Consider the following 20983-nt stretch of genomic DNA (forward strand, 5'->3'; position numbering starts at 1 on the left):
AAGCATAATGACAATGAAATTATTATACTTGGAAGAGGTAACATTTATCTTTGCATATGAATGATTTAAATTGTCTTTTTTGAAAATTGGTATATAATGAATGACAGCCTCTAACTTTTAATTATTTTTATATTAATAAAAAATTTGAACTATCTGAGTATTTTCTAGGGCCAATAACTTAATAAGTACAATTTAAAGTTACTAATTTTAAAATCCTGTTATATTTAGAGTTTAAGTTCTGTTAAAATGTGGTCTTCATGAAAAGGATCCTTTTACTGGATAATGAAGATAATTCTCTGGAATTTTTGGCTCTGTATTATTAATTAAGTTTCCCATTTCTCAACATAAGGGAGTCTTGTTACTTACCCGCCACTTGAAGGCAGTAGGAAACAACTCTTAGTTCCTTTTAAATTCAGTGTGAACATCTTTATTAGTTCCACAGGAATCGTTGTGAGGTTCCCTCTAGTTTTCCAACATCTTCTTTCCATGTAACACTTACTCAGTACATCTGTACCAGAGCTGTTACTTGTATAAGGACAAAACAGTGCAGAATCAGCATATGATGGCCTATTTATTTAAATTTATAGAGCCCCTTGAGCCCACTTAGCTTTGTCTGGGAAGGCAATTTATAGAATTCTATCAGGCTGTGTTTTGGTTTTTTGCTTTTCATTGTTATGAAATATGTATGTATGACAAAATTAGTGAGGGTTTTGATGTACTCTAGAAGTTATTCTGAAATCATCCATTGAATTCACATTTGCCTTATTTCCAAAGTCTTTAGAAAGCATTCATTTTATTTGTTATGTAGGTTCTATAAGCCATGATTAGTACAATTTCATATGTCAGCATTGTTCCACAGGGTCAAGCTATAATTATTCTTCCGTTCTTCACCAATCTTACTGGAGGAAATCTTGAGGACCTTAAGCATGTTCTTGAAAAACTTGTGGTTTCTAATTTCCCTATGAAGTCAGATGAATTTCCCCAGGGAACACTACAGTATAATAATTATGTGGACTGCATGAAAAAGGTTAGTTCTTAGTAGTACCAAATAAAATTAAAACATTGGTTTTTCTGTTACATTTCTTGATTAAAAGAAACGAGTGAAATATCCAGAATCACAAAAGTATCCTAACTTTAAGAACTCAATTTAATGCACTTTGAAAGTTAGCCATTTGTATAGGTAGATGCATATCTGAATCCTTTGGAATTCTTCCCTCTCCCCATGGTAATACTGTATTTTTGGTTAAGGTTTACAAAGCAGTTTAGCTTCCCACTCAACAATTTCTACACATGTTGTTCAGTGATATTTGTTACATTACTCACAATGTGTCAGCATTCTCATTTTCTTTCTGCTTTTTCTGTTTTCCATTAATCTAGTTTCCCTGTCCTGTTACATTTTCATCTTTGTTTTAAAGTAATTATTGCCTGCTTAGTTTCATGTAGGTGATTTTCTTTAAAGGCACATAGAATGTAAGGATGATATTCATATTTTTTGAGCCAGTTTATTCTCTAGCTACAAGATGACCTCAGGGGTTAGCTTTGGTTAAAAGTTTAAGAGTATTTCAGGACAGTAGTCTCAAGTCTATCAGTCTCAACTACTCCAGTAGGTCCATTTTTTTTTTTTTTTTCTTTTTAAAATTTTGTAAGCTTCTGTTCCTTATTTTTTTCCCATTCTAACAGGGTCCATCTATTGTGGCCCTTATTAAAATGGTCGGTAATAGTAGCCAAGCACCATCTAGCTCTTCAGGTATCAGGGTAGATGTGGCTGTGCTTCATGTAGACTGTTTATCCTATAGAGTAATTCACTCCCTTCTACCTCATTTTTTTAATTGTGAAATATTTTATGCATTAAGGTGGAACATATAATGTATATATAAGTTATGAAGAATAATACCAAAAGGAGTTGATAATAGAATGTTATCAATTTATGGAGAAAAAAAAATTAGTAGTAGTGATTATTTGAGAAGTGTTTAGTGATTGTCACCTTTAATACTTAATATACAGCTGATGGTCCCTAAAATACTAGTGGTTTACAGAAGAGAGGAGATTATTTTCCTCTCTGGTACAATTCTAGGTTGGCAGCCCAGGGCATCTCCATAGTCAATAGGGACCCAGTCTCCTATTATCTCTTTGCTCTGTCATCCTCCTTACCCAGCTTCTATCTTATTGTCCTATATTGCTGCTCTATTTCCTGTCACCTTGTTCACTTCCAGCCAATGAGAGGGAGGGAAGAGTAGTAGAGAACACATCTCTTCCTTTTACTGGCTCAACCCAGAAGTTGTACATGTTACTTCTCCTTATAATTCACTGGCCACATACTACTACAAACAAGACTGGAAACATTGTTTTCATTCTGGTTGGCCATTTACTAAACTGCAACTCAGCGATTTAACCACTGAAAAAAAGAGGATAACTAATTGGGGGTGGGGAGAGTTGTGGTCTACCACACTTAAGTTGTACTGAGCACTAGGCTAATGTGTGGATCCTCAAAAACAATTAAGACTTTGGTTTTGTTTTTAAGGAGCTTATCATTTAAGAAAGGAGCTCTAGTGGCATAGTGGCTAAGGCCTTTGACTGCTAACCAGAAGGCTGGCAGTTCAAACCCACCAGCCACTCTTTGGAAAGAAGATTGGGCAATCTATTTCTGTAGAGATACCACCTTGGAAACCTAAGGAGGGTTCACTATGAGTGAATTTGGGTTTTTTTATAGTTTAAGAAACTACAAAGAAATGGATGATTAAAACCCCCTGTAATCAAGGCTCACTGTTTTCTTGTCAGTGGAGGTTTATGGGTTGCTATGATGCTAAGCTTTGAGACTAAGAAAGACTAGGAAGAAAGGCCTGGCAGTCTACTTTTGCAGATTAGTCTGTGAAACCCCTGTTGTTGTTATTTGCCATTGAGTCAGACCCGACTCATAGCGACCCCTCCTTGGGTTTCCAAGGCAGTATCACTACGGAAGTAGATTGCCTCATCTTCCTTCTGAGGAGTGGCTATTGGGTTTGAACTGCCAGCCTTCTAGTTAGCAATCAAGTGCCTTAGACACTATGCTACCAGAGCTATGCATCGTTAACAGTCTTATTGTTATGCATGAGGTAGCCATGAATTGGAGGCTGACTTATCAGCAGCTAACAACAACAACAATCAAGGCTTAGGGGAGATAAGTATATAGCAAGAGTGTGGCAGATCATATTTTCCAAAGATGGCCAAACCAATATATCCATCCCATGTTGAAAGACAAGGTCTAATTTTCCTTCACTTGGTGTGGGCTGGCCTTAAATACTTGTTTCGAATGAATAGAATTAAATGGAACTGATGCTGTGTAACTTCCGACATTCATCATTAAAGACATCACAGCTTCCTCCTGACACTCAAATATGTTGTCCATGGGACCCCATCACCATGGAGTTATTTGGAAAGTGTGGTTTATAAGCACCACCTGTCCACACATATTTTTCCGTCCTCATTCTTTTAATATATGTATTTTTAAACATACAGAAAAGTTGAAAGGATAGTAAAATAAACAACCATATAACCATCTCCTATATTTAACATTTGTTAACGTTTTATAATATTTGCTTCTGTGTGTGTAGGTGTGTATGTTTTCATTTTAGCTGAAACATTTGCAATTTAACTAAACATTATGATATTTCATCCCTAAATGCTTCAGCATGCAAAGCCTATGACTGAGGCATAATATTACTATCATGCCTAAGAAACTTAACATTCGTCTAATATTATCTGTTATCTAATCCATATTCACATTTCTCCAAAGGTCTCCATTTGTACCTTGATTTTTCAAACCAGGATCTAATTAAGGTTCTTGAATCGCCATGGCTCCATTATCTTCTAATCTAGAACTAGTTCACTTATCCTTTTTATTTTTCCATAGTATTCAGTTTTTGGAAGAAATTAGAATAGTTCTCTTGCATGATGTCCCGTATTTATGTTATTGTTCCCTTGAGATGTTCTTTATCTTTTTCCTCTATCCTCTGTATTTCCCTCTTTTTTTTCCTCCTCCTCTCTCCATTTGAAAGGTGTGTGTTTTTTGTGCAAGTAGCAGGTAATCGAGGAGGTGCCTTCGCCCTATGTAGGTATACTTCTTCCTAACAATCTGACATCTAATGGTTTTAACACTCAGAAAGATTCTAAACACCTCTTTAGAATTTTTCTTATCACTGAACATTTGAAGAAACCTTCTAACCTAAGAAAGATGCAAAACAATAGGAAAAACACATTCCTGGGAAAGAGAAACAGTGAAGGGGGAGACAAGAGAACCTGAAAGAAATTGTACAGAATAACATTGAGAGATGACAGAAAGTATTATTTATGAGAAAACAACAAAGGCTGTTGGAAATTTAATTCATAAAAGCAAAAGAAAAAACTTAGCAGAACAGAAGATAAAATTGAGAATATCTTCTGGAAAGTAGAATAAACAGACATCATGAAAGCAGGTAGGAGGGTAAAGATATGAATATAGAGAAACAGTATAGAATATCTACTGTGTACTGAAGGAGATGTGGAAAGACCATGTAGGTCCAGAATGGAAGGGCCTTTAGTAAATGGACAGCATCATGGAATTTTAGGACCTGGGGATAAAGAAAAGATTCTATAGATTTTTAAAAGGAAAAACATCTACAAAACCTTAAAAGGATCAAAACCCAAATAGTTTAGTGAGCATTATTACATGCAAGGCATTCTTTAATATATGCAAAACTGACAAAAATAGTAGCATGTGTTAATTTTCTGTTAAAATCTGTTATATATTCTCTATTTTATTATTTAGAACTGTTAAAACAGATAGAGCCCAACAGGTTTTTCTATTACTTGAAACATTTTGTAAAATAATTATTACATATTTTTCTAGTTTCTAGATGCATTGGAATTGTCTCAAAGTCCTGTATTGTTGCAATTGATGACAGAAATTCTTTGTCGGGAACAGCAACATGTTATGGAAGAATTATTTCAATCCACTTTCAAAAGAATTGCCAGTAGGTAAGTCAATGTAGTCTGGGATCTAAGAACCACATACATTTTATTTCTAGGGGAAATTGTCTTCTCTGCCCCTAGAAAGTTGACTGGTAGTTACACTCAACTTTTGCTAGATACCTAAGGACTAAATGTTTCTGTTTTAGATTGGTTTGTTTTTCTTCTTATTTTAAAAAATGGAAAAACCTGTATTATGAAAGTATTCAAATGTACTCAAAGCTAAAGGGAAGAGAAATTAACCCTCTATACTCATCCTCCAAGGAGCTCTGTTGGTATAGTGGTTAAGGCTACTAACCAAAAGATTCAAACCCACCAGCCACTCCACAGAACAAAGGTGAGACAGTCTGCTTTCTTAAAGATTTATAGCCTTGAAAACCCAATGGGTGTCACTATGGGTTGGAATTGACTTAGTGGTAGTGAGTTTGGTTTTTGGTACTCATCCTCCAGAATGAACACGCTCCAGAATCTTCCCAGTGTCTTTGTCCCTTTTGTCTTTTTTCTCTTTGCTGTTATCTAATTTAAAATTAAAAAGTAAAAAATCTTAAATTAGATAACAACAAAGAGAAAAAAGACAAAAGGGCTCTGGTGGCGTAGTGCCTAAGGCACTTGACTGCTAACCAGAAGGCTGGTGGTTCAAACCTGCCAGCCACTCCTCGGAAGGAAGGTTGGGCAATCTACTTCCATAGCGATTAGGCCTCGAAAACCCAAGGAGGGTTTGCTATGAGTCGGATCCGACTTGACGGCAGTGAGTTTGGTTTTTTGGTTTTGTTACCTAATTTAAAGCAAATTTCTGACATCATCTCATGTCACCTCTAAATACTTCTGTATGTAGCTCTAAGAAGTGATATTATTTTGAATAGCAACCATTATCAACTAAAAAACACTGTCATTAATTCCATATTCAGATTTTCCCAATAGTCTCAAATGTTCTTATACTTTTGTATTGTTTGAATGCAGATCTAAACAAGGTCTAGGCATAGCATTTCACCGTTGTTTCTCTTCACCCACATCAGTGCCCTTCCTTTCTTGGTTTTTCTCTTTCGTGTTTGAAGAAACCTGTACACCTGTCCTGTTCTGAATTTATCTAATTCATTCACGTTCTTTTCACTTAATTTGTTTCGTTAGCAAACAGAAAGTTAAATCTAAGCTCCAATTGATTCAGGTTCAAATTTTGATAAGACTACTTAGTAGGTGGTGTTCTCGTTCTACATAATATTAGGTGGCACATATGCCCGGTTTTCCTAATTTTAGTGAGGCTTAGATTGATGAGCCAAGTTCCTCAAACTTTTCCCTTATGGTTTTAGCATCTGTTGATGACTGTTGCCCCAGGTGAGTTATTTCACTAGAAGTTGCAAAATGATGATTTTTCTGATTCTTTTATTTCTTGTAAACTTAGTAGCTGGAATTACACTGTATAGAACTTGTCCTAATCAGTAGGACTATTTGGTTACCTAAAATATAGTTCATACATGGGAAGACAGAACAAATACTTAATGTTTCCCCTTTGTTTGTTGATTTTTAAAGTAAGGGCTTTATGCCTTACCTCCATCCAATTGTTTCCAATGAGTTGTTTTTCCACCCCCCCAATTGGAATTTATTTATATCGAATATATAACTACTCATGAGTGAGAATTACATTTTAACATTTTATTAAGTTATACTTTACATATTATAAATTTCACCCCTTTTTCATATACAATTTAAAGATTTTTAGTACTTCACTGAGTGGTGCAACCATTACCAAAGAGCATTTTCATCCCCCATTAAGATTCTACGTGACCATTCACAGTTAACCCTGTTTTCAGCCCCATTTCCAGGTGACTGTTAATCTTCTTTCTAGTTTATTAATTTGCCTCTTCTAGATATCTCATGTAAATGGAATCATATAATATGTGATCTCTTATGTTAGGCTTCTTTATACAGCATAATGTTTTTGAGGTTCGTCCATGATGTAACATGAGTCAGTAGTTCATTCTTTTTTATTGGCATATAAAAAAAAAAATCGTAATTAACCAGCTGTAGAATAATCTATACAACAATAGCATAATATTCATCCATTTCAAGTGCACATAGGGCATTCTTTAGTACAGTCCATATATTGTTGTTGTTGTTGTTATGTGCTGTCGAGTCGGCCCCAACTCATAGCGACCCCTCCTTGGGTTTCCGAGGCAGTATCACTACGGAAGTAGGATTGCCCAACCTTCCTTCCGAAGAGTGGCTGGTGGGTTTGAACCGCCAGCCGTCCATATATTAGTGCATAAAATAAGTCTTAATAAATTTAAAAGAATTAAAATCCTACAAAGTATCTTCTCCAACCACAGTGAAGTTAAGTAAGAAATCAACAATAGAAAGAAATTTTGGAAATCACAAAATAACCATCTAATAAACATGTATTTCTAAATAACCTATGGGTCAAAGAAGAAATTACAAGGGAATTCAGAAAGTATTTTGATCTGAATAAAAACACAGCATATAAAAATTCATGGGATGCATGTACAGTAGTACTTAGAGGGAAATTTTTATCTATTAATGCCTATATTAGAAAAGAAGAAAGATCTCAAATCAATAAGCTTTCATCTTAAAGACATTTAGTAATAGAAAAGGAAACTAAGCCAAAGAGAAGCAGAAGGATGGAAATCATAAATACAAGAATGAAGATTCATGAAATAGAAAACAGAAAAATGCTAGAGAAAGTCAATGAGCCAAAAAATGGTTCTTTGATAAACAAAAATGACAAACTGTTAGCTAGATTAACTAAGAGTAAAAAGGAGAAGACAAATTATGAAAATTAGTGAAAAGTGAGACATAACCACTAACCCCTTAGAAGTTAAAAAAGCTGATAAGGAAATATCATTAATAACTTTATGCCAACAAATTCAGCAACTGAAATGAAATGGACAAATTCTTAGCAAGTCACAAATTACCAAAACTGACTCAAGAAGATACAGGAGATTTGAATATACTTCTAACAAATAAAGAAAAAATGAATTAGTATTTAAAAATCTTCCCACAAAGAAAAGCCTTAACTCATTTTGACTTCACTGTTAAATTTCATCATGTTTTTAAAGAAAATAATGCCACTACTTCACAAATTCTTCTAGAAATAGAAAAGGAAGCAACATTTCCCCACACATTCTTTTAAATCAATATCACCCTGAAAGCAAAGCCAGACAGACATCTTAAGAAAACTGTAGGCCAATATCATTTATGAATGTTGTTGTTGTGTTGTTACGTTCCGTCGAGTTGGGCCCAACTCATAGTGACCGCTCCTTGGGTTTTCAAGGCAATATCACTACAGAAGTAGATTGCCCCATCTTCCCAGGAGTGTCTGGTGGGTTTGAACCACCAGCCTTCTGGTTAGTAGTCAAGTGTCTTAGGCACTATGCTACCAGAGCTCCTCATTTATGAGTATAACAGCAAAAATCCTCAAAAATGTCTTAGAACATTGAATAACATATCAAAAGCATTATGTACCATATCCAAATGAAATGTATCCCAGGAATGCAAGACTGATTTAACATCTGTAAATTAATGAATGTTATGCACTGTAGAAATAGAATAAAGGCCAAAAATAACACATTATTATCTCAGTAGATGCAGAAAAAGCATTTGACAAAACCCAACACCCATTCATAATAAACTGAAAAAGGTCATCAATGAAAAACCTATGGCTGACAAAATTTTGAATGGTATAAGTCTGAATGCTTCCTCTCTGAGTTTATGTTATTCAGTAACAACAGAGGGATTCTCACTCTTCTCCTCAGTAGCCAGTTCAATCAGGCACGAAGAAGAAATGAAAGGCAACTAGATAAAAGAAGAAGAAGTAAAACTATAAACACAGATGGCATGATTCTACATGTAAGAAGTTCTAAGAATCTATAAAAAACTATTATTAGAAGCAATGAACAAGTCCAGCAAGTTTACAGGATACAGGATCAATATTAAAAAATAAATTTTATTATAGAAGGTAAATGGTACTGGGACACCTGCATCCATATGCAAAAGAATGAAATTGGACTTATACCTCATACCATCTAAAAAATTAACTCAAAATGGATCAGTGGCCTAAATATAAGAACTAAAATCATAAAACTCATGAAAGAAATCATAGGAGTAAACTTTAAAACTTTTTTTTTTGACAATTTATTCTTAGATGTGATGCCAAAAGCACAGATTGGAAAATAAAAAATGGATAAATTTAATTTTATCAAAATGAAAGAATTTGAGGGAATGAAAAGGTTTTGTCAAGAAAGTGAGGAGACTTACGGAGTGGGAGAAAATATCTGGTAACCGTATATCTGATAAGGTTTTTATTTTTTAAATTATGTTTTACGTGAAAGTATGAGTATCAAATTAAGTTCTTAACAATTTTTATACAAAGTTTTACACAAATTATTTCATAACTTTGGTTACAATTTTCACAATGTGGCAGCATTCTCATTATTTCCATTCTCTTCTGTTTCCACTGATTTAGATTCCATTCCCCTCTTTATTTTCCCATCTTTGCTTTTAGGTAAATGTTGACAGTTTAGTTTCCTGTCGTTGATTGTCTAAGGGAGCACCTTTAAGCCACACTTTTTATAATCCAATCTATTGTTTGGCTGGAAGGTGACCTCTAGAAATAGCTTCAATTTCAAGTTCAAATAGCATCTTAGAGTGATAGTTTTTGGGGTTTCTCTAGTCTCTGTCAGTCCATTTGGTCTGGCTTTTTTTTTTTTTCAGGAATTTGAATTTTGTTGTACATGTTTCTCTCATTCTATCTCCATCCATTGTGTCCCTGGTCAGAACAGTTAGTAGTGGTAGTTGTACAGCATCTAGTTCTTCTGGTCTCAGGTTAGAAGAGGTCATGGTTCATATGGGCTATTAGTCCTGTAAAACTAGTTTCTTCTTGAGTGTTTGGTTTCCTTCATTCTCTTGTGCTTCACATAATTAGAGACCAACAGTTGTATCTTAGATGGCTGATTGCAGGCTTTTAACACCCCAGAGGCTACTCATTAAAATAGAATATAGAACATTATCTTTGTGAACTATGTTATAGAAGTTGACTAAGTTGTCTCGTGAAACTGTGGTCCTAATAAGCTTTTTAACCCAGTAAACCACTCCTGCAAGTTGTTTGGATATGTCTAGGAAATCTCCGTAACTGTGCTCTATGTATGTTTTAATATATTTTAGTTTAAATGTATGTAATAATGTACGTAACACACACAAACAACTATACACATATGCCTACAGATACACCTATACATGCAAGTGTGTTTACTTGTATATGCTTTTCTGTACACATATATGCACATATTTATCTTGTAACCACACATATATTTTGATTATTAGTGTTTGTTCTGGTTACCTAGTGCCGCTCTGATGAGAAATATACCACCAATGGGAAGGCCTTAACAAACAGGAGTTTATTCTTACAACTTGGAGGATTTAAGTCCAAGTTCAAAGTGCCAGGCTCTCGGGGCTGAGTAAAAGCCCCTCAACCTTGGGGACCAGCTCTTCCTCCTACTCCCGGCCCACTGGAGCTAGAGGCTTTCCTTCACTCAGACACCTGCTGGTTGCTGAGGCTGAGAAACCCCAAGATTGACAAGTAAAAAGGCACAGTCCTGATGTTACCACACGGCAAGCAATTGACTTAAGTCCATTGTAAGTCCCAAGGTCGGCAGAGCATAGCAGGCTACTGAGCAACGATGTGGCTACATCCAGGGTCCAAGCGTGCCATAGGCTAGAGACCATTTCCAAGGCTTCTCTTTATATACAGGAAGCAGACCACATCCCAAAGACAGCTATTCAGCTGCTTGTGGTAGATACCACCATGGAGTTGATTGCCAGTCTCATCATGGGGAATAACTACCACCAGCTGCCCAGCCACTCAACTAGGCCCAGCCAAGTTGACACAAAAACATAACCACCACAGTGTCATTGCAAAATCGTATGTTAAGCATTTGTCGAAATTATCCCTTTTTCTTGTGCACTTGTGTACTTCTGATTGTCTTCATTTACTTTGGTCAAGTTGTGCAGACTTTACCAGTATTTGGTATTGCCTTTCCCATCAGAATTAACAGGTGTCTTCTGTCTAGAAAGTGTTTCCTGCTGCCTTCCTGTTTCATCTCTACATCAAACAATGTTACTTTCTCTGTGTTTATCTATTCTTGACTTACGATAGTAATTGTCCTTTTGTAACTGACATATTTCATTGAGCATAATGTCTTCCATATTCATCTGTGGTGTACTTCATGGACTCCTCATTGTTCTATATTTAAAAAAAAGAAAAAAAATATTCTTTATAGTTGCATACTGTTCCATTGTGTGTATTTACCACAATTTATTTATCTATTCATCCATTGATGTGTGCTTAGGTTGTTTTCATCTTTTTTCTATTGTGAATTACGCTACAATGAACATAGTGTGGATATGTTTACTTGTGTCACTGCTGTTACATCTCTAGGATATATATATTATATATATATAATATATATATACTAAATACTTAAGCTTGTCAATCTACTTCCGTAGTGATACCACAGGTATCAGGTATGCAAGGATGGTTCAGCATTAGAAAAACAATCAACGTCATCCGCCACATAAATAAAACAAAGGAGAAGAACCACATGATCATATCAATTGATACAGAAAAGGCATTTGATAAAATCCAACACCCATTGTTGATCAAAACTCTCAGCAAAATAGGAATAAAAGCGACATTCCTCAACATAATAAAGGGCATCTATGCAAAACCAATAGCCAACATTATTCTCAACGGAAAAAGACTGAAAGCATTCTTCTTGAGAACAGGAACCAGACAAAGATGCCCGCTATAACCACTTATATTCAACATTGTACTGGAAGTCCTAGCCAGGGCCATAAGGCAAGAAAGGGAAATCAAAGGCATCCAAATTGGTAAGGAAGAAGTCAAACTATCCCTATTTGCAGATGATATGATCCTGTACCTAGATTCTTCTCCAAACTTGGTGCCACGTCTTTCTTCATATAGTCCAGCTTCTTGGATTATTTGTTCAGCATATAGATTGAGTAAGTATGGCGAAAGGTTATAACCCTGACGCACTCCCTTCCTGATTTTAAACCACGTATTGTCCCCTTGTTCCATTCGAGTGACAGCCTCCTGGTCAAGGAACTCCAGGTTCCTCATGAGTACAATCAAGTGTTCGGGAATTCTCATTCTTCTCAATGTTATCCATAATTTTTCATGATCCATACTATCAAATGCCTTTGCATAGTCAATAAAACACAAGTAAACATCTTTCTGGTATTCTTTGTCTTGAGCCAAGATCCATCTGACAGCAGCTATGATATCCCTTGTTCCACGTCCTCTTGTAAATCCAGCTTGCACCTCTGGAAGTTCTGTACCAATATACTGCTGCAACCATTATTGAATTATTTTTAGTAAGATCTTTGTTGCATGTGATATTAATGATATTGTTCTATAATTTCTACATTCTATGGGATCACCTTTCTTTGGAATGAGTACAATTATGGATCTCTTCCAGTCAGTTGGCCAGGTAGCTGTCTTCTAAATCTGTTGGAATAACCGAGTGAGTGCCTCCAGTGCGGCATCCGTTTGTTGAAATATCTCAGTGGGTATTTCGTCAATTCCTGGAGCCTTGTTCTTTGCCATTTCCTTCATTGCAGCTTCGACTTCCTCCTTCAGTACCATTGGTTCTAGATCATATCCCACCTCCTGAAATGGATGAAGATTGACCAGTTCTTTTTGGTAGAGTGACTCTGTGTATTCGTTCCATCTTCTTTTCATGTTCCTTGCATCATTCAATGTTTTGCCCTTAGAATCTTTCGTTATTGCAGCTTAAAGTTTTTCCTCAATTCTTTCAGCTTGAGAAATGCCACGCGTGTTCTTCCCTTTTGGTTTGATTTTGAGAGCAGCATGGGAAAAACCAAAAGTTACATGCAAGGGGCAACCATAAGACTAAGCTTGGATTTTTCGACAGAAACCATGTAGGCGAGAAGACAGTGGGATGGTATATATAAAACAAAGAAAGAGAAAAATTTCCAACCAAGAATTATGTATCCAGCAAAATTGTCCCTTAAATATGATGGTGAAATCAGGATATTTCCTTATAAGCAGAAATTAAGGCAATTTGTTAAAACCAGATCAATCTTACAAGAGATACTAAAGGGAGCTCTTTGGACAGAGAAGCAACAACTGACCATTAACACACATGATGATATAACCCAGAAACCAACCCAGCTATGGAAGTGTCCAAAGTAAATGAGCCTACAAGATTGTAAACAGGGAACTAGAGACACTAACCGACAAATGAGGACAACTACAAAACAAAAAGAAGGAAAAAAATTTGTGTCGTTACAGAATTTCTAGATGGTAGGGAAGTCAAGACAACTACAAGATAGAACGGACTGTTCTAAACTTGGGAAGAAAGCTATAAATCACAGGGTAATCTCTGAGAGAAATGATAAACCTTTACATCAAAATGCAAAAGAGGACCAGCATAAATATGCAGCAAATACTAAAACAATAGCAATGAAGGAAGTGATAACATGATTCATAAACAAAATGAGCTCAGCATAGAAAATTAATTATATATTAACAAAGAAATCAACACAATGAAAAAGCACAGAATGAAAATGACAGCAACAAATTCGTATTTGCTGATAATTATATATGGCAAGGGACTTACTCTAAGATTGATGGAAAACTGCAATGGTTCCACACCAAAGGAATTAACAATCCAATTGAAAAATTGGGCAGAATACACGAATAGACACTTCACCAAGTAGGATGTTCAGGTGGTCAGCTAACACATGAAAAGATAATCAAAATCATTGCCCATCAGAGAGATGTAAATCAAAACAACAATGAGATATACCATCTCACCCCAGTACTGATGGCAAGGTTCTTTGAGATCGAAAATAACAAATGCTGGTGGGGATGTGGAGAGATTGGGACTCTCATACACTGCTTGTGTGACTGTGAAATGACACAACCACTGTGGAAAGCAATATGGTGATTCCTTAGAAAGTTGGAATTGGAGATACCATTTGACCCAGCAATTCCATTACTAGGTATATATACTAGAGACGTTAGAGCCATGATAGGAACAGTTACATGCACACTCATGTTCATCACAGCACTATTTACAATAACAAAAAGATGGAAACAACCTACGTGCCCATCAGCGGAAGAGTGGATGACCAAACTATGGTATATACACATACTAAATGCTATGCAGCACTGAAGAGTAATGTAGAGTCTGCAAAACACCACATAATATGCATGAATTTGGAGGACATTATGCTGAGTGAAATAGGTCAATCACAGAAGGAGAAATATATTACTTCATTGTTGTGGAGGGTCAAGGAAAGTTTTATATTTGGAGGGACATTGTCTTTGTTGGTTGCCAGGGGTTGGAGGGGAGGGGAAGGAACACTGCAAAAAAAAAAAAAAAACAAAAAAACCATTGATCTATGTTACTTTAGTTTTGTGTATTTCACTGTACATAAATTATATTTCAATAAAATGCACTAAATATATTTATTATTTATTAAACAAATAAATATTTGTTTCACTTCTTAAAAAAAAAGAATTTTTCTTTATGTCTTTGCCTGGCTTTGGTATTAGGGTTTTGCTTGATGCATACAATGAAGTAGGGAGTATTCCTTCAGATTATATGTTTTGAAATAGTTTGTGAAGAATTGGCATCAGCTCTTTTCTGAATGTTCGGTAGAATTTTCTAGTGAAGCTCTCTGAGCCAGGGCTTTTTTTTTTTTTTCTGGGATGTTTTAAAATAATATCTCTTAACTTCTTTTTTTAAAAATATACTTTTAATTACTTTGTTGTTTTTGAGAAGATACACACAAAACATACACCAGTTCAACAGTTTCTACATGTACTCTGATAAGGCTTTAATTATATAAAGAACAGCAACTTAGCCACAAAAATAGATAACCCAGTTGTAAAATGGCCAAATGATTTAAGAGACATTTCTCCAAAGATATAAAAAAGGCCAATGAGCACATGAAAAGATACTTAGTATCCTTAATGACTAGGGAAATGCAAGTCTTCACTACAATGAGATACTATCTGTGCCCACTTGGTTGGATATTATCAGAAAAGTAAAAACTCTTATGTGTTGGTGACGATGGAGAGTAATTGAAACCCTCTTGTGTTGTTGGTGGGAATGTAAAATGGTATGTCTGCTATGGAAAACAGTTTGCGAGTTTTCCTCAAAAAGTTAATAATTGAATTTTCATGTGTTGTTGTTGTATGTTCTTGCATGGATTCCAACTCATAAAGACCCCATATGAGAGTAAACTACCCCAAAGAAATTTCTAGGCTTTAACTGCTAACCAGAAGGCTGGCGATTTAAACCCAGCAGCCACTCCCCGGAAGGAAGATGGGGCAATCTACTTTCGTAGTGATACTGCCTTGGAAACCCAAGAAGGGGTCGCTATGAGTCGGGTCTGACTCGATGGCACATAGCAAAAACAACAACAACCTTCTGTAAGAAGGAACACTGGTGGCACAGTGGTAAAAGTGCTGTACTGCTAACCAAAAGTCAGCATTGTGAACCCATCAGCTGTTCTGCAGGAGAAAGACCTGGTGATCTGCTTATGTAACAGTTACTGCCTTATCGACAAGTTCTTTTCTGTCTTGGAGTTGTCTATGAGTTGGAATCAATGGCAGCTGTAAAAATATATATAATACAACATTTGCTAATTCAATTATTTTCACAGGTACAATTATATTAATCTTGTTGTTCAGCCGCCACCACCACCAATTAGCTTTATTTTTTTGTTGTGTTTTCGGTGAGTGTTTATTTCTAAAAGTGGATCAAAAGATAAAGGAATTTTTAATTTTGCTAGATATTTTCCTTTGATGCTGTATTATTTGCTTTCCCACCGGCAGTATATGAAAGTGTCTATAGCTCTGGTAGCATAGTACCTAAGGTATTTAACTGCTAACCAGTAGGCTCTTGGTTCAAACCCACCAGCCATTCCTAGTAAGGAAGGTTGGGCAATCTACTTCCATAGTGATACTGCCTCAGAAACCCAAGGAGGGGTCCCTATGAGTCAGATGTGACTCGATGGGAGTGAGTGTTTTTGTTTGTTTTTATGGCACTACTGTCTTGCCAACAGAGTATTGCCAAATATTTGGAATTTTTGTGTTTTCAGGTGAGAGATGGCAGCTCAGTGTTACTTCAATTTGTCTTTATTTTATTATGAGTGAAACAACATATTTTCAAATATTTAATATTCACTTGCTATGGTGTAGTAAATTACCTGGTACAGCTTTTCTAGCCATAAGTTTGTAAACTCTGTGGTGGAATTTGCCTGTGTGCAACTGAGTAGCTCCTGATTGTTAACATTATCCACCTGGGGTATTTCTGTTGCATGAAGCAATCTTCTGGGAAGTTCACTCTTTCTCAGGTGTTTAGAATTCTGATGTTGGGATTGGTTAGTCTGGCCACTCTGCCAGGCTCAAAAGGAACCTTTCTAGAGGCAGAAGGACTCTCTCACTGCTGACTGAGAGATGCACGAGACAGGCATTTTGCTGAGTGAGATGCAAGAACCATGCACTGGTGAGAGAGACCTCAAGAGACATGCATTAGTGGGAGAGACACCGAGAGACATGCACTCCTAGGAGAGACTGAGAGAGACTGTCAGCTGAGAGATGGGTGGGCTGAGAGAGACTAAGTGTGTTCCTGAACTTGAATTGTAGCATGTTGCTTCCCTAATAAACCCCTAATCTGTGAGTTCTGTGTGGCCACTGTAGCACATTATCGAACCCAATGGAGAGAGGTGGTGGATGCTGGTGGAGGAATGGTTGGTAAACGGGCTGGAGAGAGGCAGCATGTCTGGCCTTGCAGAAATAGGCCTTGGGCTACTGATGGTGATCCTGTCTTCTTGTGGGATTAGAGGAGGTCAGAAGATTGCGGCCTCCTTGCCCCTTCAGCACTTGCATTTTCAGTAAATCATCTCTTATGTATAATAAAAAAAAAAAAAGAGGAAACATAACAAATTATTCTTTTGTTTCTTCTCTTTCTTCTTTCAGCACTGATATTACAAGAATTGAATGTCCTTGGGCTGAAGCCCATATACATCTCTACTCTGCTTGCTAGCTGAAAGCCCCTCAAGAGAATTTAAATCTAGGATAGTGCCCAAATGAATATTATAAAACCTGTGTAACATCTAGTAATGTCCTGGAATCTTAAATTTTATGACTGAATTACTTTCTGAATCTAGTATTTTGTCGTGTTTAATATCTATCTGATTCCAACACAGACTCAGAATTTTAGAACTGGAAAGGAGTTTAAAGATCTTCTAATCCTAGCCCTCTTCTTTTACAGGTTAGAAAACTGCCTTTGCCTTCTTAACTTGGAGATTTATAGATGAGAACGTAAAGGACAAGTTAGATGCTTCTCTTTATAAGCAATGGGAATAATGATTCATTACTAAGAAGAGACTAGGGGTTTTAAATCACAATGCATGATTTTCAAGTCCTGGAAAGTTGGTCGTCCTTATGCCTGAAACTTAGGGAACTTTCCAGATGTTCGCTAAGCAAGACCAGATTTGAGTAAATGAACAAAATTCTTCCTAATACCTAAATTTAGTGAGAAGATTTCTAGGGATAACTAAGATAATGTGTATTGTCTACAAATAGTTTTGTATTTTATGGTGTTTGTATATCTAATCTTTAAAGTTATTTTTGTAATTGATAATTGCTAGAAGTCACTTTGCCTGTTACATACTATGAACTCATAAAACATTTTGTTCAAAGCATAAATATTCATGTACTTTTTTCTTTTTTTCTTAGGAGTTCATGTACAACACAATTAGAACTTCTGGAAACTGTATACAGAATGTTTGGGAGGGATGACCTACTTTCAAATACCACACGCCAGGCATTTGTAGATCGCTCTCTCCTCACTCTGCTGTGGCACTGTACTCTGAATGCTTTGAGAGAATTTTTTAGCAAAATTGTGGTGGATGCCATTGATGTGTTGAAGTCCAGATTTATAAAGGTATCCAATCTTTATTATTAAATAATAATTGAAAAATTTCCTTGGCTAACATTATTAGAGATTGCTGCATATTCATCTGTACTGATCAAGGAGTATTACCTCTAAATTTTTATAACTATAAGCTACATGGGATCTGTATTACTTCTTGAAATGGCTTTAAAACATCACCACAACGTTGGTGCCCTAAAACAAATTTATTTTCTCACAGTCTTGGAGGCCAGAAGTCAGAGAATCGTTTCACTCTGCCAAAGTCGTGGTGTTGCTAGGACCACACTTGCTTCAGAAATTCTCATAGAGAATTAATTCCTTGCCTTTTTGAACTTAAGGTGGCTGACAGCATTCCTTGGCTTGTGGTTGCATCAATCCAGTTTTGGCCTCTACTATCACAGTGTCTACTCCTTTTGTGTCTAATATCTGTCTCTTTCTCTTATAAGGTGACATGTGGCTACAATCCCCCTATCTCAAGATCCTTAATCAAATATATAAAGTTTTTTTTTGTGCCATATAAGGCAATAGTCACAGGTTCCAGGTTTTAGGACATGGACATCTTTTCAACCTGTCACAAAAACCTTTGGGAAAGAACATATTAGTCAAATGACACATCTGTTAATGTAGACCACAAAATAGTTGACAGTGTTGTTTTCTAATATGTTAATTTTTATCCGCTGATGCTGTTATTTTAATAAGATTTTGTACAAAAGGTCTTATATGCATACCTTTGGTTTAGGCTCACTATTTGAACATTGTACGCTATTTCCTGCTGCTCACTTACCCAGTTTAGCCCATCAAGGCTTCTGTCCACCTTTGACCCTGGATAATTGCCTATTTCCTGTTGAACTGATTTTATATCTTTTGATTGTTAAAATTATTTTATTTCTAAAAGGCATTAAATATTAAATTTGAAATATTTCACAAAATATTTGTCTTGTTTTATAAGGTGAAATAATTATTTGTGACTTTTTTTAGCTAAATGAATCTACTTTTGATACTCAAATCACCAAGAAGATGGGCTATTTTAAGATGCTAGATATGATGTATTCTCGTCTTCCAAGAGATGATGTTCACTCTAAGGAGTCAAAAATCAATCAAGTTTTCCATGGCTCTTGTAATACAGAAGGAAATGAACTTACAAAGACACTTATTAAGTAAGATTTTACTTATTTTTTTTTTCAGGGTAGAAGAGTATCTTTAATATTAAACAGCTATCATAGGATATTCCAAAGTGTAAAAACAAATTGAAAGAAACTATTTCCAAACAAGAATATGAGGTAGAAAGAAAAAAACAGCCCTAAAGTAAAAATGGAGATGGTCAGTAAACAAATGAAAAGACAACCACATTAGCAGTCTGGGATGCAAATACCAAAAACAGTATAGGTGATAGTCATTGCTTTTCAAGCCACTTTGTTATTAGCTACAGGGTCATGTCAGGGATTAGTTTGGGTTCAAGGTTTAAGAGTATCTCAGGGCAGTAGTCTCAGGTCTCAGAGTTCTCCAGTCTCAATCAGTCCAGCAGGTCTGTTTTTTTGTTTTTTTTAGGACTCTGAAGTTCTGTTCCACATTCTTCTCCCATTCTATCAGGGTCCATCTATTGTGGCCCTTATTAGAACAGTCAGTAGTGGTGTGCAGGCACTATCTAGTTCTTCTGGTCTTAGGGTAGATGCCATAGTTCATGCAGACTGGTTATCTTGTAGACTAGTTTTTCCAATAGTTTTTATCTTAGATGGCTGCCTGCAAACTTTTAAGACCCCAGACAACACTACTCACCAAACTAGGATGTAGAATATAACTTTATGAACTATATTATGCCAGAAGACTGACTGAAATGTCCCGTGAGAGTATGGTCCTAATCCTTCAAACCCAGAAATTCAATCCCACAAGGTGTCTATGTCTAAGAAATATACTCGCCTTTTTGAAAAACATTTTGCTGAGTATAAGATTCTGCGATCATGGTTATTTTCATTCAGCTCATTGATGATATCATTACCATCTTGGCTTCAATCACTGCTATTGATGAGTTAACCCCTTTGTCGTATTGGGTTTACTTTAATGTATCTTTTTTATCCGGGTGCTTTTGAATTCTTTCTGCCTTGAGTTTTGTACTTTCCTGTTAATGCATCTATCATTTATTTTGATAGATTCTGAGATTCGCTGGGCTTCTATGTAATGATATTTTGCATAGTCTTATAATATTCTCAACCATTTGTTCCTCATCAGATAAGGCTTCTAATGCAGAGACTACACACATTTGCATGTGTGTGTGTGTACAAGTGTGTGAATTCCAACTAGAAAAATGTTAGAATTTCTCATTCTATCTTCCATCTCTCTTAACTTTTCACATTTTCTATCTTTTGTTTTTTTTCCTCTCTGTGCTGCATTCTGGACAAATTTTTCTACCCCACCACAAACTTGACTACATATCTCTTCGGCATTTCCAATGTACTAAGTAAAGCTTTCCACTGACTTTTTCATTTTTGTTGCATTTTTCATTCTAAGAAGCTTTATTTGTTTTTCTAGTCTGTGTAGTCACTTTCATGGTCTCTTGGCCTTTACTCCTACTTCCTGTGCTTTCTTTTAATCTTTAAATATACTATAGCTACTTAGCTGATATTCTCTGTCTGGTAATTCTTATATCTGAAATCCATGAGAGGTCTAATTTTGTTATCCACTCTTTCCACTGGCTTCTCTTCATGGTTTTCCCTTGCTTCTTCAGTAAATTTTGATCATGTAGCAAATTTCTTGGAACTTTATCTGTAAGAATTATCTGAAGTCTGTGTAAAGCTAAGGCGTTCTGGTAGTGTAGTGGTTAAGCATTTGGCTGCTAATAAGAAGGTTGGCAGTTTGAACGTACTAGCCACTCAATGGAAGAAAGATGAGGCAGTCTGCTTCTGTAAAGATTTATAGCCTTGGAAATCCACTGGTGGTTACTGAGTTGCAATCGATTGAGTGGCAGTGAGTTTAATTTTGGTCTTGGTGTTAATTGTAGA

At 35.9% G+C, this 20983-nt stretch overlaps 1 protein-coding gene across 1 annotated transcript in view; it reads left to right on the forward strand.

The window, feature by feature from the left end:
* Positions 1 to 20983, forward strand: part of PRKDC (protein kinase, DNA-activated, catalytic subunit) — a 550241-nt gene that overhangs the window by 233011 nt on the left and 296247 nt on the right. The window contains exons 39-42 of the mRNA XM_007949066.1: positions 860 to 1027; positions 4865 to 4992; positions 17792 to 17999; positions 18966 to 19144. Coding sequence (XP_007947257.1) covers positions 860 to 1027; positions 4865 to 4992; positions 17792 to 17999; positions 18966 to 19144 — 683 coding nt within the window. The remainder of the gene's footprint in view (positions 1 to 859; positions 1028 to 4864; positions 4993 to 17791; positions 18000 to 18965; positions 19145 to 20983) is intronic.

Source organism: Orycteropus afer, unplaced genomic scaffold (genome assembly GCF_000298275.1).
Source record: "Orycteropus afer afer isolate SDZICR_OR568_19922 unplaced genomic scaffold, OryAfe1.0 scaffold00236, whole genome shotgun sequence".
Lineage (NCBI taxonomy): Eukaryota > Metazoa > Chordata > Mammalia > Tubulidentata > Orycteropodidae > Orycteropus > Orycteropus afer.